Raw genomic sequence first — 16,641 nt, forward strand, 5'->3', positions numbered from 1 at the left:
TGTTGGAGTCTGTAGATTTATATCCTCATTAATCCCACTTTGTATAAAAAGGTAGTGTTGATTATTTTAAATCGTGTTGAATGAGGTGGAGATGGTTTGATTTTGGAGCCAGTCGAGTGGTCTATTATTCTAATTTGCAAGATGACATATAACTTGATACCCATCGATTTAGTGGATTAAAACCAAATAAAGTTATCTAAACCTAACACAAAAAATCTTGAACAATAAATATGATTTCTGCAAAATATATGCCATCACAGCCCCATTCAAAGAACTTCCAGACAGAGGATTCTTCAGACCAATAGCATTAATAACGGAAGACAATATTGATTCAAACTATGATATCAGAATCAATATAGATACCACCATATTTGCTTAACCCAGCATTAAAAGGACAAATTGCAAAAACAATGATTCTAAACATGATATAACCAGCACATGGAATATAAAGCAAAAATTCATCTCAACTCGAGTGAAGAGATATTCTGGGGGAGTTTTTTCAGTCCATTTTGAGGGTTTAATTTGTTGAGTTCATTTTATTTTGATTCATTACCAACCTTCCAAGTCTTTGTGGTATTAATCCGTAAAGATTTGTAAAAATATCTAGTTACCATAACAAATATCTAGTTAGGATTAGGAAGAAGAAGGAGATATGGGGGAGGAGAGTGTCGGCAGAGTGGCCATATATTTACTTTTTCCGACAGCCTCACCGACGGAATAAAACCGTCAGTGACTACGTCGGCGACTCTGTCGGTCATTCTAACGGGAATCGACACGTCACCGCATGGACTTGCTTTTCAAATCCCTTGGTGATTCCATCACTATTTTTGACGATGCACCGGTCACGTCACCCGTACGGATCTGCCATTGCAATTCTGTCTGTGATTCCGTCGGTATTTTAAACGGTGAACCGGTCCCATCACACGTACGGGTTACCCGTTTTGAAATCCATCGGTGATTTTGTCAGAAAAATCACCCGCCAAAACCTCCACGTCAGCTACCTGCCCTTTTTTCATTAATTCTGAACTTTCTGTCGGTAATTTCGACCGAAAGATACCGACATAAATATTTCATCTCGTTGGTATTAAGCGAATTTCTGGTAGTGGGAGAGCGGCATTTTAATTGAAGCTTTACAGCCTCCGTCAGACTTGGAATATCTAAGCATATCTAGTTACGGAGGGTTGGATTTGCCAAATTGGATGATGACATTAACCAGATTACAGGCGCTTGAGCTGCATGATTGTACAAAGCTGGAGGTCTTGCCTCCGTTGGGAAGATTGCCCAACCTTGAAAGCCTGGTATTGAGGTCGATGAAGGTGAGAAGGCTGGATGGTGGATTTTTAGGTATAGAAAAAGATGAGAATGCCAGTATTAATGAAGGAGAAATTGCAAGGGTCACTGCTTTCCCCAAATTGAAAAAGTTGACGATTTGGAATCTCGAAGAAGCATGCAGAAGAGTGGGATGGAATTGAAAGGAGAGTGGGAGAAGAAGATGCCAACACAACTTCAATAATATCCATTATGCCACAACTTCGAGTGTTGGTTATTGTTAATTGCCCGTTTACTGTAATTCGATTTTATTTCCTACTTACCATTTACTCTATCAAATGCAGCTGTGATATTATCTCGCTCACGTGAAGCTTATTCCTTACTTAAATTCTCCAAATGCCACTCTAAAAAACTGCCTTTGAAATTTCAGACCATATTTTAGATTTTCTCCTTGATAATTTTGGATTTTAGTTTTATTATTTTTTATTAATTGTTTTCTAGTTACTTACGGATACTTAGGGTATTTAAACCCATCTTTTTCATATTTTAGGATACTTTTGCTAATAATTAAAACTAATACTTTATATTAGTTTTAAAAGTGTATTTATATTAGCAATTAGTGGACGAATATGTTTTCTCTTGAGTGTAGTCCAAGTCCATATTTTTAGTATAATTACAAGTATTAGTATTAGAAATATTATTATTTGTTTTATTAATAGTTTTTTTTAGTATAATTAATATTAATAGTATTAATATTAAAAATATTATTATTTGTTTAGTTTATATTTTTTTTAATTATTAAAAGTATTATTATATTTTTTCTTAATATATTTTTTTAGTATAATTAATATTAAATTAATAGTATTATTATTTAAAATATTATTTTTTTTATTAATATTATGTTTTAGTCTAATTAATAGTTTTAATCTCAAAAATATTATTATTTTTTGTGTTATAAATAATATTATTTTTATATTAATTAATAATATTAATACTAAAAATGTTATCGGTTGTATTATAAATATTATTATTTTTATTAAAATTTAAAAGAGTATATTTTATTGTAATTAATATTATTAATAAAATAATTTATGAATTTGAAAGAAAATGTTATATCATTTACTAATTTTACTAAATGTATTGTAATAATAATTTTATCAAATTATACTTAATTTTATCAAATTATACTTAATTTTACATTTTTTTTTATTTAGAAATTAAATACAAATTATTAGTTACAAGACTAAAAAAATAACCTTGGGTCCTGTCAGGTACACGATCCAAATAATCTTAGGTCCTACCCGGCCTAGTTGTGACAAGACTTAAATATGCTTGGTTCCTATCTGGGAAGGACCTAAATAGGCTTGGATCCTCACCTAGTTTAGTTTTAGAAATTAAAGGTGAGCCTGCGGTATACTGTGGGTCACCTAACTGGTCTATAATTATTCTCATCCTCTCTCTGTTATGCCTTTATAATGTGGAGCCTCATTTAGAGGCATCATCCAATGATCAAAGGTCTCTCTGTGTATTAAAAATATTATTTGAAAATAAATATTTTTTTATTTTTAAAAATATAATTTATTTATATAAAAGACAAAAACAAAACCATAAATACACCAGAAAACCTCTCTGAAAATTAAACTCATAACAAAAAAATCAATATTATTTCAAAGAGACCTTCTGAACAAAATAAAAAAAAATGAGGTTAAGTCTATTTTTTTTATTTTTAGTTTTTAACTAATCACGTCACTTTATTTGTTAAGAAACCATACTAGATCCAAAAAGCTGCCTCAAAAACTAAACACAGTCTAAAATAAAAAAATCAACCCGAGTTTAGATCCGTTTTTTCATAAACTTTTAAGTTATAAAAACACCTAATAGGAACTCCCCTAATAATTTGACATAAATATCCTTTATTTTAGTGGTTTAAGTCAGTATCAACAACAAGTTTCTCTCTTTACTGTTGGAAATCCAGTGACCCCCCCTCTTTCTCTCCTCTTTTAATCAAGAACTAAAAAATAACAAAAATAAATCTTTGCACCATTGCACCATAACAAATATAAAGTGAAAATCTCACACGTTTTTTATTGTTTTAGTATACAAATACTAAGTAAATATTAAAAAAATATTATTTTAAATTAAAAAAACTTTATACATCACCTGTGGACTCAGGTAAAATATAATTTAAAAAATTACTAAAAATAATATTATTTTATTTTCTTAAAAAAAAAAAATTAAACTTCTCCTCCCGTGAACTGACCCGGATAAAGTTAAGTTTAAAAAATTAAAGCCTTCATTGAGCTCAATGTAAAAGAGAACTAACCTGCCGTCATAAAAGCCCAAAACACTCCATTGTAAAAGCCCTCCTAAGAAAACACCTTCTTCTCCAACAAGAAAAGCAAAGTTCAAACCCAAGTAAATATCCCTGCCTTTCTCTCCACACGCTCGCATTCTCAGTTTTTCTTCTCTGCATCTTCAAGCAATAAACCATGGGTGATAGCCAGTACTCCTTTTCTCTCACTAGTTTCAGTCCTACCGGAAAGCTAGTACAGATTGAGCAGGCATTGACTGCCGTTGGATCAGGCCAAACTTCTCTCGGAATCAAAGGTTGTTGCAATTTAAGCTAGTATATAGACAAGGGCTTGTAGCATCCTAATTGAAGAAGCTGATGATTGTTGTGGAAAAGCAACGTTGATCCTAGCCAATGAGGTGTTGGTCTAGTAGTTAATGGATTTATATTGAGATTATTAGGAGTGATTTGAGTTTAGTGACATGGCTGGTAGAAATCTGTTCAAATTCGGTGTAAATTTGTATTCTATAGTAATTTGAGCTTAGTGATTTGGGTTCTTGCTAATGAGGCGTTACTATACTTGTTAATAACTCTAAGATTGAGACTTTGTATGTTGGAGTATGTAGATTTATATCCTCATTAATCCCACACTGTATAAAAACATAATATTGATTATTTTAAATCGTGTTGATTTTGGAGCCAGTCAAGTGGTCTATTATTCTAAAGGATTCTTGATACCAATAGCATTAATAACGGAAGACAATATAGATTCAAACTATGATATTAGAATCAATATAGATCCCACCATATTTGCTTAACCCAACATAAAAAGGAAAAATTGCATAAACAATGATTCTAAACATAATAGAACCAGCACATTGAATATAAAACAAAAATCACAAGATTCTGATTGCCATCATCAAAATCAGAAGATTAAATTGAATTGAATAGCACCAAATATTCAATGGATCAGCTCAAATAAAAGGTACTGTTTGTAAAACCAAATTTAATATAGCTCAAAATTAAGCGTATTTTTTCGATAATTAAGGTAAGAACTTCAAAAAAAAAAAAAAAAGAATTAATGGTTGCTCTGCTCTACTTTTTTTTCTTAACAGTGCTGAATCACGCTTATTTTGGTGCAGTGGAATGGGTCCTGACTTTCGCGATTTGGTTCAAAAAGTAGGAAGCAAGCATAACTCATCTTCAAGATTTTGACACAGTGAAAGTTGTGTTTAAAAAATATCTCAGTTTTATATATATATATATATAATCGCTGTTTTTATTTTTTAATTGATGGCTGTATCTATATTTTTCACCGTTAGATGTCTATGCTTTAAAGTTATTAATGACATGTATGATTAATGGGTATGTATCATCCTTGTTATGGAATTCATCATTCATAAAATCTAAGATAAAAAAAAAAACCAAAATTTAAAAAATACAAGAAAAAGAGAAAAAACATTATTATTTTTTCATCATAAAACAATGACTTCGTGTGTATAGTAAGCAGCGGAGTTAGGAATTGTAGTTTGGGAATGTCAAATTAGATAAAAGATTTTAGAGGGAGGGCCAAAATTTTAAATTTTCTATTTTTAAAGATAAAAATCTAATTTATTGAAGAAGAAAAAAAAACCTTGCAGGACCCTGCCCCTGCCAGCCCCTGTAATTCCTCCATGTTCGTGTGGCTCTTGAACAGTGTTGGTGGTGCAGTTCTTCTATGTACTAAACATGTGAATTTCAACCATGTTGCTTGCTTTCAGATCTTCTACTTCAAAACCTTGTTTATACAGGGGACATGAACGCTAGCTATTATTATTTTTTTAAAAAAAAAATCCAAAATCTCAATCTAATACCGCAAAAAGGCTTAATTTTTGGTAATTAAGGTAAGAACTTCAAAAAAACATAAATAAAAAAAAAATTAATATGATTTGACCTGGTTAAAATATCTTGGTAGACTCGAGTAAAACTTGTTTAATGGAATTTAATTGCTTGTTGTTTCAGGTTTAGAAAATACAGAATCTGACACCCAATATTATATGCATGCTTTGATGTTATTGAGTTTGCGACTATGTTAAATAACTTGTAAGCCTTGTATACATGGTGGATTTGATTCAATGTTGTTTTAAAACCATATATTTTATATACACTTTTTCTGTAAATGGATTAAAATCATTTGTAATCTATTCTTGAATTGGATTTTATTTCCTACTTACATTTATTCTATCAAATGCAGCTGTGACTTTCTTTCTTGCATTCCCTCTGTTTGTTTTTTTTTTAATAAAAAAACACCACTTTGTGTCCCATAACCAGAAACAACTAAATCAAATTATTTTCTCATTACTTCAGGTTTACTGCCAGCTAAAATTACAAGTTGTGCTGATCTCGCTTTACCACAGGCCTACAAAAACTAATAAAAAAATGTGGAGACACTAAAATACAAAGCTTCACTAGTAAAAAAAACTACAAGTTGCAAGAACTCCACCTGCAACGAGAAACCCCAAGTATATAAACTAACTTCCATTCACAATCAGCCGCCTCCTTCCCTTCACCCTCTCTTTCTCTCTGTCTGCCTATCATCACTGCTTCTCTCTCTCTCTCTCTCTCTAATCAGAACTAAACAGGCGATGGCTGAGGCACTTCTATCTCCGATCTTGGAGCAGTTAACCACGATCGTTGCTCAACAGGTATTTTTCTGCCATCTGCAATAACCTGATTTACCTAGCAAAGATAAGAAATATATATAAAGTTCAAGCCTTTTTTCTTCCTCTCATAAAAAGAATACTTTTAACTTGAAAAAAATAAAAATAATATTTTAAATCCTCGAGTATATATTTCTATTTTATTAAAGAATTCTTTTTCTAGTTTTATTATATTTCATATTTCTAAAAATAACCTAAAGAAAATATATCATTCCGGATATAAGAAAACCAAAAAAGACAAAACAAGAGTTGCCAATTCTCTTTAAACTGAACTATTAAAGGTAAAATAATCAATAAAAAGTTCAAAGGATTAGCGAGTGAGTATTTGGTGTGAATTAAAACTATATAGTTATCAACACAATCTTATTATCATGCCTTTATTTCTAAATTGACTTCACAAATATATACATGCAGATCCTTTTATTCTTTTTTTTTGGTAAGCTAGATCCTTTTATTCACTTGCCTTTATACATCCATATATCTATATTTTAATGTAAAATGAAAACCAGATTTTTATGTCGGTTCAAAGGAGAAATATTACTTCTCTCGTGAGAACATTGAACTCTTTCCATACACACATATATATACACACACACACGTACAGGTTTAACATTTTACCATTTAAGATTCATTTTATACCTTCTTGTACTGTAGCATAGTGCAGACTGATATCATCATCATGATGATAAAAAGAAAAAAGAAATATTATTATTTCTAATAAATATTTTATATATAAATTATTAATATATTAAATTCATTTCACAATAAAATATATTAATACAAAAATAAAAATGTTTCCTACGCTTGAACTTGTATTTTCTACACTAATAGGTACAGGAAGAGGTGAACCTAGTAGGGGGTGTGAAATTGTCATAGAAATGTTTCCTATGCTTAACGTTTCTTTTCCTTTGCACACTAATAGGTACAAGAAGAGGTGAACCTAGTAGTGGGTGTGAAGGAACAATGTGACAAGCTGAAAAGCAATCTCCTTGATATCCAATCTGTCCTTGAAGATGCAGATAGAAAACAAGTTAAGGATAAGGCTGTAAGACATTGGGTAGACAAGCTCAAAGATGCATGTTATGATATGGATGACGTGCTAGATGAATGGAGCACTGCAATTCTTAGATGGAAAATGGAGGAAGCTGAAGAAAATACTCACAGCCGACAGAAGATACGGTGTTCCTTCCTGGGGACTCCTTGCTTTTGTTTCAATCAAGTGGTTCGACGTCGCGACATTGCCCTGAAGATCAAAGAAGTTAATGAAAAAGTGGATGACATTGCCAAAGAGAGAGCTAAGTATGGCTTTGATCTGTACAAAGCCACTGATGAACTCCAGCGACCAACAACTACCTCCTTTGTTGATGAATCAAGCGTGATTGGTCGAGATGGTGAAAAGAGAAATGTTGTAAGCAAGTTGCTGGCTGAAAGTAGTCAAGAAGCACGGGACGTGGATGTCATCTCTCTAGTAGGGCTGGGCGGAATTGGAAAAAACAACTCTCGCCCAACTAGCCTTTAATGATTCTGAGGTTACGGCTCATTTTAAGAAAAAGATATGGGTGTGTGTTTCAGAACCATTTGATGAGGTTTAGAATAGCCAAAGCTATCCTTGAGGAGCTTGAAGGGAGTGCATCTGATTTTGGTAGGATTGCAATCCCTTTGCGAAGGGTTTCTGAATCCATTAAGGAAAGAGGTTCCTTCTTGTCCTTGATGATGTATGGACCGAAAATCATGGACAATGGGAACAACTGAAACCATCTCTCACAGGCTGTGCACGAGGAAGCAGAATTCTAGTGACCACTCGTAAGGACACTGTGGCAACGATGATGGGAAGTGACCACCGGATCAACATTGAGAAATTGTCCGATGAGGTATGCAGGTCAATATTCAATCATGTGGCATTCCAGGAAAGAAGCGAAGATGAGCGCAAAAGATTGACAGATATCGGCGATAAAATTGCAAAACAAGTGCAAGGGCTTGCCTCTAGCTGCCAAGGTATTAGGAGGTCTAATGCAGTCTAAAAGAACAAGAGAAGAATGGGAACGTGTTTTATCTAGCGAACTGTGGAGGCTAGATGAGGTTGATAGAGATCAGATTGAACGACGAATATTTATACCTTTGCTTTTGAGTTACTACGATTTACCTTCTGTGGTAAGACGATGTTTCTTGTATTGTGCCATGTTTCCAAAAGACTACAAGATGGGAAAATATGAATTGGTGAAGATGTGGATGGCTCAAGGTTACCTCAAGGAGACTTCAGGTGGAGATATGGAGCTTGTAGGAGAGCAGTACTTTCAAGTCTTAGCAGCGCGCTCTTTCTTCCAAGATTTTGAGAGGCATCGGTTTGAAGGAATGAAATTCAAGATGCATGATATAGTGCATGATTTTGCCCAATATATGACAAAAAATGAATGTCTAACAGTGGATGTCAATACACTTGGAGAAGCAACAGTGGAGACTTCAATTGAAAGGGTTCGTCATTTAAGCATGATGCTGTCAGAGGAGACCTTTTTTCCTAACTCCATTCACAAAGCAAAAGGTCTTCGCAGCCTCTTGATCCACACTACAGACCCTTCGCTTGGAGCTGCACTACCTGATTTATTCAAGCAGTTAACATGCATCAGGTCATTGAATTTGTCAGAGTCTTCTATCGAAGAAATACCAAATCAGGTAGAGAAATTGATACATTTGAGACACCTCAATTTGGCATCTTGTAGAGAGTTGGAGTCCCTGCCAGAAACCATGTGTGATTTATGCAATCTGCAATCCCTAGACGTTACTTGGTGTCGTTCTCTCAAGGAATTACCTCGGGCGATTGGAAAACTTATCAAATTGAGGCATCTCCAGATTGATGGTTCAGGTGTGGCCTTCATACCAAAGGGAATAGAGAGGATAACATGTCTTCGAACATTAGATAAGTTTATTGTGTGGGGTGGTTATGAGAAGGAAAGTAAAGCAGCTAATCTACGAGAATTAAAAAACTTAAATCACATTGGAGGGACTCTTAATATACGGCATCTAGGAGGAGGTAAAGAAGATGCGAGTGACGCTGCAGAAGCTCAACTCAAGAATAAGAAGCGCCTGCTTCGTTTGGGATTAGGTTTCAACCACAACCAGGATAACGGCAATTTAATTGAAGGTTTACAGCCTCCGCCAAACTTGGAAAACCTAACCATATCTAGGTACGAAGGGTTGGATTTGCCAAATTGGATGATGACATTAACCAGATTACAAGAGCTTAGACTTGATCATTGTGGAAACGTGGAGGTCTTGCCTCCGTTAGGAAGATTGTCCAACCTTGAAAGACTGGAATTGACGTTGTTGAAGGTGAGAAGGTTGGATGCTGGATTTTTAGGTATAGAAAAAGATGAGAATGCCAGTATTAATGAAGGAGAAATTGCAAGGGTCACTGCTTTCCCCAAATTAAAAAAACTTGAGATTTGGAATCTCGGAGTAGAAGAGTGGGTTGGAATTGAAAGGAGAGTGGGAGAAGAAGATGCCAACACAACTTCAATAATATCCATTATGCCACAACTTCAACAGTTGATGATTCATCAGTGCCCGTTGTTGAGAGCACTACCAGACTATGTTTTGGCAGCGCCTCTACAGGAATTGGAGATAAGCATGTGCCCCAATCTAAGGAAACGTTACGGGAAGGAGATGGGTGAAGATTGGCAAAAGATTTCTCACATCCCAAAGATTTATTTTTATGATACATAGGTGAGAAAGACAGAACTCTTTAGAACCTGCTCTGAGTGTATTAAATTATTTGCTTTTTTTTTTTTTATTATTATTATTATTATTAACATGTGTTATCCTACCAGCTTGCACGTATTACGACTAATTTCACGGCTTACTGAACATCCTGCAAGCCTAGTGAGCAAGTAAGACACCGTGGGGGTGATAGTCATACCGCACAGGAAGGACTCAATAGAGACAGGAAGGGAATAAACTCTTCAGCCCCACTCTCATTAGGATTCGAACTGAAATTCAAAGAAAGGAGTGCTGCCCCGACAACCACTGAGCCACCAACCTGTTGGTATATTAATTATTTGCTTTGGTGTTTGATAAGGTTGAGTGTAAAATAATATGAAAGCTCAAGTGAAGCTTACTCTATCTGACCTCTTGACTTACATGGAGGATTTCATTCAAACTTCACTGTAATTCGATTTTATTTCCTACTTACCATTTACTCTATCAAATGCAGCTGTGATATTTTCTCTCTCTCTCTCTCTCAACATATATAACATAATATGTAATTCATATGTTCATATTTAAAGAATATTTAAGACCGGCAGGAAGAGGTAATTTTTTTTATTTAATTATTGAATTAGACTTAAATTTTACATGTTAAAAAATTAATCTAAAATGATATTATCTCGATCACGTGAAGCTTATTCCTTACTTAAATGCTCTAAATGCCACTCTTAAAAAATTGCCTTTGAAATTTCAGACCATATTTTAGATTTTCTCCTTGATAGTTTTGGATTTTAGTTTTATTATTTTTTAATTAATTGTTTTCTAGTTATTTACGGATATTTAGGGTATTTAAACCTATCTTTTCATATTTTAGAATACTTTTGCTAATAATTAAAACTACACACTTTTGCAACTATGATGTGTTTTATATGCTTTCTTTGCGTTAGAATGCATGTTTTAAAAAGCACAAGTTTTGAACAAACATTAAAAAACATGTTTGAAAGAATTATTTTTTTTAAAGTGATTTTTATTTAGAAATATATCAAAATAAACAAAATTATTTTGACATAATAGGAACTCCTCTAATAATTTGACATAAATATTCCTTATTTTGGTGGTCTAAGTCGGTGTCAGCAACAATTTTTTTTTTTATTATCTGAATCCAGTTACCTCTTTTTCTCATCTCTCAATCAAGAACTAAAAATATATCAAAAATAAATAGTTACACCAAAATAGAATTGAAATAATTTTGAGGAACAAAAATTATATAATTTACGTGATTGTTTAAATTGAAAGCTCAAAGTGAACGTTTTTAAAATTTATGGTGCATTACCCATGTCCGTCTTGTTTTTCATTTCGGTTCCTCCTTTCCCAATCCAATATTTTCATAAGAATTTGAAATTAATTACTTTTTAAATAGAACGTGATTGTTCAAAAACAAATTTGAGGACCAAATTAAAAAATAAAATTTTACCCGGTAACAAATATAAAATGAAAATCTAATACGTTTTATAAATAATAAGTAAATATTAAAAATATTATTTTTAAATTTTTTTTAAAAAAAACTTTATACATCGCCTGTGGACTCAGGTAAAATATAATTTAAAAAACAATTACTAAAAATAATGCTATTTTATTTTCTTAAAAAAAAAAATTAAACTTCTCATCCCGTGAACTGAACCGGATGAAGATAAGTTTAAAAAATTAAAGCCTTCATTGAGCTCAATGTAAAGAGAATCAACATGCCGTCATAAAAGCCCAAAATACTCCATTGTAAATGCCCTCCTAAGAAAACACCTTCTTCTCCAACAAGAAAAGCAAAGTTCAAACCCCAAGTAAATATCCCTGCCTTTCTCTCCCACACGCTCGCATTCTCAGTTTTTCTTCTCTGCATCTTCAAGCAATAAACCATGGGTGATAGCCAGTACTCCTTTTCTCTCACTAGTTTCAGTCCTACCGGAAAGCTAGTACAGATTGAGCAGGCATTGACTGCCGTTGGATCAGGCCAAACTTCTCTCGGAATCAAAGGTTGTTGCAATTTAAGCTCTCTCTCTTCTTCTTGTTTTTCTCATTTTCTTGTCATTTTTGAATGTACTATGTTGCTGATGGGTGCTTAGATACTATGTTGTTGATTTTATTATTTGTTATGGTGTTGTAGCGGCAAACGGTGTTGTTATTGCAACTGAGAAGAAATTGCCATCTATTTTAGTCGATGAATCTTCTGTAAGTAAACATTTATTATTATTTTTATTGGTTATGTTATACTCTTTGGTTGAAATCAAGAAGCCCTTTTTTTTTTTTTTTTTTTTTGCGTTTTTGATTGTGTCTTCTTTGTGAACTTTTCGGGTTGGCCATGTGATCTTTTAGTAATAACATAAGTATAGAGACATGGGCTTGTAGCATTCTAACTGAAGAAGCTGATGATTCTTGTGGAAAAGCAACGTGGAGTCTAGCCAATGAGGTGTTGGTCTAGTAGTTAATGGGTTTATATTTAGTTTTTTAGGAGTAATTTGAGTTTAGTGACATCGGCTGGTAGAAATCTGTTAAAATTCGGAGTAAATTTGTAATTTTTATTAGTAATTTGAGCTTAGTGATTTGAGTTCTTGCCAATGAGGCGTTGCTATACTTGTTAATAACTCTAAGATTGAGACTTTGGATGTTGGAGTCTGTAGATTTATATCCTCATTAATCCCACACTGTATAAAAACATAGTGTTGATTATTTTAAATCGTGTTGATTTTGGAGCCAGTCGAGTGGTCTATTATTTTAATTTGCAAGATGGCATATAACTTGATACCCATCGATTCATCTATAAGAGATGATGCCCATCGATTTTGTGGATTAAATCCAAATAAAGTTATCTAAACCTAACACAAAAAATCTTCAACAATAAATATGATTTCTGCAAAATAAATGCCATCACAGCCCCATTCAAAGAACTTCCAGACAGAGGATTCTTCAGACCAATAGCATTAATAACGGAAGACAATATAGATTCAAACTATGATATCAGAATCAATATAGATACCACCATATTTGCTTAACCCAGCATGAAAAGGACAAATTGCAAAAACAATGATTCTAAACATGATAGAACCAGCACATGGAATATAAAGCAAAAATTCATCTCAACTCGAGTGAAGAGATATTCTGGGGGAGTTTTTTCAGTCCATTTTGAGGGTTTAATTTGTTGAGTTCATTTTATTTTGATTCATTACTAACCTTTAAAGTCTTTGTGGTATTAATCCGTAAAAATTTGTAAAAATATCTAGTTACCATAACGAGTTTATCCGAAAAAAAATTTCATATGAAAAGAGAGGTTGAAACCCCGGATCAGTAACCTCCTAAAAATCATTATGTACCCCAACCCACATGGAAGTGTGAGATCATACTCTTGAGAATCATTGTGCTCCCCAACTCACATGCAAGTGTGCAATTGTTGGTTTTGTTTTTTAGAGTGGCTAAGTGCTCATCCATGGGTGGTGTCAAGGAGTATGTCCGCGATATAAGAAAAAAAAAAGGAGATATTAACTAACACATGGTTTCCGGTTCAAGAGCCATCATCAAAATCACAAGATTCTGATTGCCAAATTCTTCTCAGCCAAATAAAAGTTTGATTAAATTGAATAGAATAGCACCAAATATTCAATGGATCAGCTAAAATAAAGGTACTGCTTATAAAACCAAATTTAATATAACTCAAAATTAAGCGGATCTTCTTGGTAATTAAGTTAAGAACTTCAAAAAAAAAAAATTAAAGAAAAGAATTAATATAGCCTGACTTGGGTAAAATATGCCGATAAACTCAAGTAAATTTGGTTAAATATTGTTGATTTAATTTTTTTTTTAAAAAAAATTCAATCAAAACAATATCATTTTAATCACTTTTAAAAACAAAATCAACCTAAATTAATGGTTTACTTGGACTTTCCTTCAAAAAGAATAAGAGATGGTATGTCGAATTGGATCTCGCCATGGCCTCAACCAGCAAATCGGGCTTTTTGCATCCAGGACTTTTAAGATTTAGGGCTTGCTTTCTTTTTTTCATTAATCTCTCTTCACGCCCTCGCCTCCTTGCGAAGAGGCCCCACCCGAACGTAGATGGAGACTGAAACCTGTGCGGGGGTAGGGGCGGATGTAGCCAAGAGGATCAAGGCAGTGGATTGTGAATCCACCACGCGCGGGTTCAATCCCCGTCGTTCGCCCAAAAGGAGATATTCATTTTCTTGCTTGCGTCCAAGTTACAACCGAAACGACTCCTGCGTAACTTGAACAGGCCCTACACCACCTTCAAAAGAGATCTCGAAGGGAACGGGGTATATTGAATTACCAGAAAGCGATTCATGTTGATGGTATTTAACTCCTTGTAGGTCAATGTTCTTTACTGGTCTGGTTATGGACTTGACTTTGACATGGAGTACATGTCCCCTGTTGCTGTTTAAACTTTAAACAGGAAAAAAGAAGAAGAAGAGGGGGGCAAATATGCAGTTCCTTAGAAAAATAAAAAGACGGCATTCCTCTGTACTTGGGTTTGACATGAGACATCTTGGCTATTTGGTTGCTCAATGAGCCACTTCTTACAAACTTTTGCAACTTGTTAGCCTCTGTCATAAAGGGTTGCTCTGCTCTATGGAATACTTCTTACATAGATTTTCTTTATTTTATACATAGCATTATGATCTACAACTCTAGAGTCATTCTTGTTTCTATTCGTAGAATCATGCTGTTATAATCTTAATTGAAAGGGGTCATTTGTTTTGCGTATTCGAACTATTTCATAGAAGAAGTGTTCTTCTTTATATTTCTTTTGTATGAGATATTTTACAATCAAACAAGACTTATATTGTTTGATAAGAACTAAGGTAAGAAGAATGATATTGATTTGTTGAGGTGATAAAACGACAAGTGTTATAACAGCAGGTAGTAAAGGCAATATTGAGGAAGAGATGGCAATGGTTATAATCGCGGCAATAATGATTTTGACACAATGAAAGTTGACAAAATTTTGAAACAATTTTGGTAAAAAGATGTCATTTTAATCCCTTTAAATAAAAACTATTTCATTGATGGTATATAACTTGCAAGATAGTATAGAACTTGAGATGGTTGTTAATGGAATTTAATTGCTTGTTGTTTCAGGTTCAGAAAATACAGAATCTGACACCCAATATTGGAGTTGTCTACAGGTTTTTTTCTGCATGCTTCTCGGTAATTAGAAGGTGCATTTTTTTTTAGCTTGTGTTTCTCTCTGGCCTTAACTATACCTAACATATCTGTCTTGAATGATTATAACTGGCGGGTGTGTAGATTCAAAGCTCTCTTTATGTTTGGTGGGAAATTAGATAGTTTCTGCTGTTGTCATCACAGTGCTCTGATAAGTGTGAAATCTGACCAGAGTGGTAAGTTGGGATAGAAGCATGCCTGCTCATAATCGAAACTTCAATGGAACTCCTTGTAAGTCAATGCTCTTTACTGGTCTGGTTATAGACTTGACTTTGACATGGAGTAGATGTACCCTGTTGCTGTTTCAACAGGAAAAAAGAAGGATAAGAGGGGGACAAAAATGCAGTTCCTTGGAAAAATAAAAATACGGCATTCCTCTGTACTAGGGTTTGAAATAAGACATCTTGGCTATTTGGTTGCTCGATGAGCCACTTCTTACTAACTTTTGCAACTTATTAGCCTCCGTCAAAAAGGGTTGCTCTGCTCTACTTTTTTCTTGACAGTGCCGAATCACACTTCTTTTGTTGCTGTCATGCAAGAATTCACTTCATCTAAGTAAACCATTGTGTCCACCACAAGGAAATAATAAAAAAATGAAGAATCTCACCAAGTCACATACCCCTCTTCCTCCCTTAATAGACCTGCTCATCTTTTATACAAGAACTTCCCTCAACTGTCACAACCCACAGAACTAAAGACTAAAGACTTAATGCATATTAAACTTATGCTACTCTTGCTGTCTCTGTTTTGTTTGTCTTCTGGGCTTTTCTGGGAGCCAGGACAACCTATTCAACCGGGCCAAGAACTATGAAGGGTCATCTGATGTAGTAGACCTTCAGTGCTTTTCTAGGGGCCTGTTCTGGCTGCACCTGTTAACTCGTACATTATCTGGTTTGGTCATCGGAACAAAAACCACCAAGCTACTATTAGGGATTTCATCTATTCCCTCTCTTCTTCACCTCCCTACCCCTCTGTTGCTGATTGGTGGAGAGCTGTCCGTTTCCATACAGATCAAATGGAGCTGGCAAAATCTTAGCTGTTTTTCCAGGATTTTCAAGAAATGAAGGAGGACTCCTTAAAGTTGAAGATGCGAGACATACTCCTATGATTTGGCCCACTTTTTGATGAAGGAAGAAGGCATCACGATGAAAACTGATGTTCTGAAGAAACATAAAACGGATCTCGCAGTGCAATTATGACAGTTGCCAATTGGGATCCATTTACAGTCATTTCAATCAGCAAACTACTGCTTGAAATGCTCCACGACTTGACATATCTGAGTGTATCTCCAACTGAACAAATTCCTAAGATCATCATTCGAATCAACACTTTGTCTGACGATATTTTATAACCTAGCTTTCGTTTTAATCATGTTGGACTCTGCTTCTTTGCAATTAGTTTGGATGGACAGATATATATTACCATGATCCAGTTTGGAAGATTAGTGGAATAACATAAAAT

The 16,641-nt window shown here is 34.0% G+C and overlaps 3 protein-coding genes across 6 annotated transcripts; all 3 read left to right on the forward strand.

The window, feature by feature from the left end:
• Positions 1 to 6,114: 6,114 nt before the first annotated feature.
• LOC118054907 (putative disease resistance protein RGA4) lies at positions 6,115 to 8,448 on the forward strand. The gene is made up of 2 exons (XM_035066675.2): positions 6,115 to 6,243; positions 7,181 to 8,448. Exons 1-2 carry the CDS (start codon positions 6,184 to 6,186, stop codon positions 7,775 to 7,777), a joined length of 657 nt encoding a protein of 218 aa, XP_034922566.2. The 5' UTR covers positions 6,115 to 6,183; the 3' UTR covers positions 7,778 to 8,448.
• LOC140954161 (putative disease resistance protein RGA1) lies at positions 8,269 to 10,482 on the forward strand. Its single transcript, XM_035066674.2, has 2 exons — positions 8,269 to 9,978; positions 10,083 to 10,482. Exon 1 carries the CDS (start codon positions 8,269 to 8,271, stop codon positions 9,976 to 9,978), a length of 1,710 nt encoding a protein of 569 aa, XP_034922565.1. The 3' UTR covers positions 10,083 to 10,482.
• Positions 10,483 to 11,681: 1,199 nt separating this feature from the next.
• LOC118054913 (proteasome subunit alpha type-2-like) lies at positions 11,682 to 16,619 on the forward strand. 4 transcript variants are annotated; one of them, XR_012168841.1, is made up of 4 exons: positions 11,682 to 11,985; positions 12,116 to 12,180; positions 15,097 to 15,411; positions 15,960 to 16,619. XR_012168841.1 is itself a non-coding variant. In XM_035066683.2 (4 exons), the coding sequence occupies exons 1-4, from the start codon at positions 11,868 to 11,870 to the stop codon at positions 16,303 to 16,305; spliced, it is 378 nt and encodes a 125-aa protein (XP_034922574.1). In that variant the 5' UTR covers positions 11,682 to 11,867; the 3' UTR covers positions 16,306 to 16,619. The 4 variants fall into 4 exon arrangements, 3 of the variants coding, with proteins under 3 accessions (XP_034922574.1, XP_073262877.1, XP_034922575.1); XM_035066683.2 differs by having other exon boundaries at positions 15,097 to 15,176; positions 16,191 to 16,619; XM_073406776.1 differs by having other exon boundaries at positions 15,097 to 15,143; positions 16,191 to 16,619.
• Positions 16,620 to 16,641: the final 22 nt, after the last annotated feature.

This window comes from Populus alba, chromosome 19, assembly GCF_005239225.2.
Source record: "Populus alba chromosome 19, ASM523922v2, whole genome shotgun sequence".
NCBI classification, from domain to species: Eukaryota; Viridiplantae; Streptophyta; class Magnoliopsida; order Malpighiales; family Salicaceae; genus Populus; species Populus alba.

Excerpts from the sequence above, each read along its gene's own strand:
- LOC118054907 (XM_035066675.2), top strand. The coding sequence starts at position 6,184 with ATGGCTGAGGCACTTCTATCTCCGATCTTGGAGCAGTTAACCACGATC. Across the intron at positions 6,244-7,180 it reads CCACGATCGTTGCTCAACAG|GTACAAGAAGAGGTGAACCT; the intron begins GTATTTTTCTGC and ends GCACACTAATAG.
- LOC140954161 (XM_035066674.2), top strand. The coding sequence starts at position 8,269 with ATGCAGTCTAAAAGAACAAGAGAAGAATGGGAACGTGTTTTATCTAGC.
- LOC118054913 (XM_035066683.2), top strand. The coding sequence starts at position 11,868 with ATGGGTGATAGCCAGTACTCCTTTTCTCTCACTAGTTTCAGTCCTACC. Across the intron at positions 11,986-12,115 it reads AACTTCTCTCGGAATCAAAG|CGGCAAACGGTGTTGTTATT; the intron begins GTTGTTGCAATT and ends ATGGTGTTGTAG. Across the intron at positions 12,181-15,096 it reads TTTTAGTCGATGAATCTTCT|GTTCAGAAAATACAGAATCT; the intron begins GTAAGTAAACAT and ends TTGTTGTTTCAG.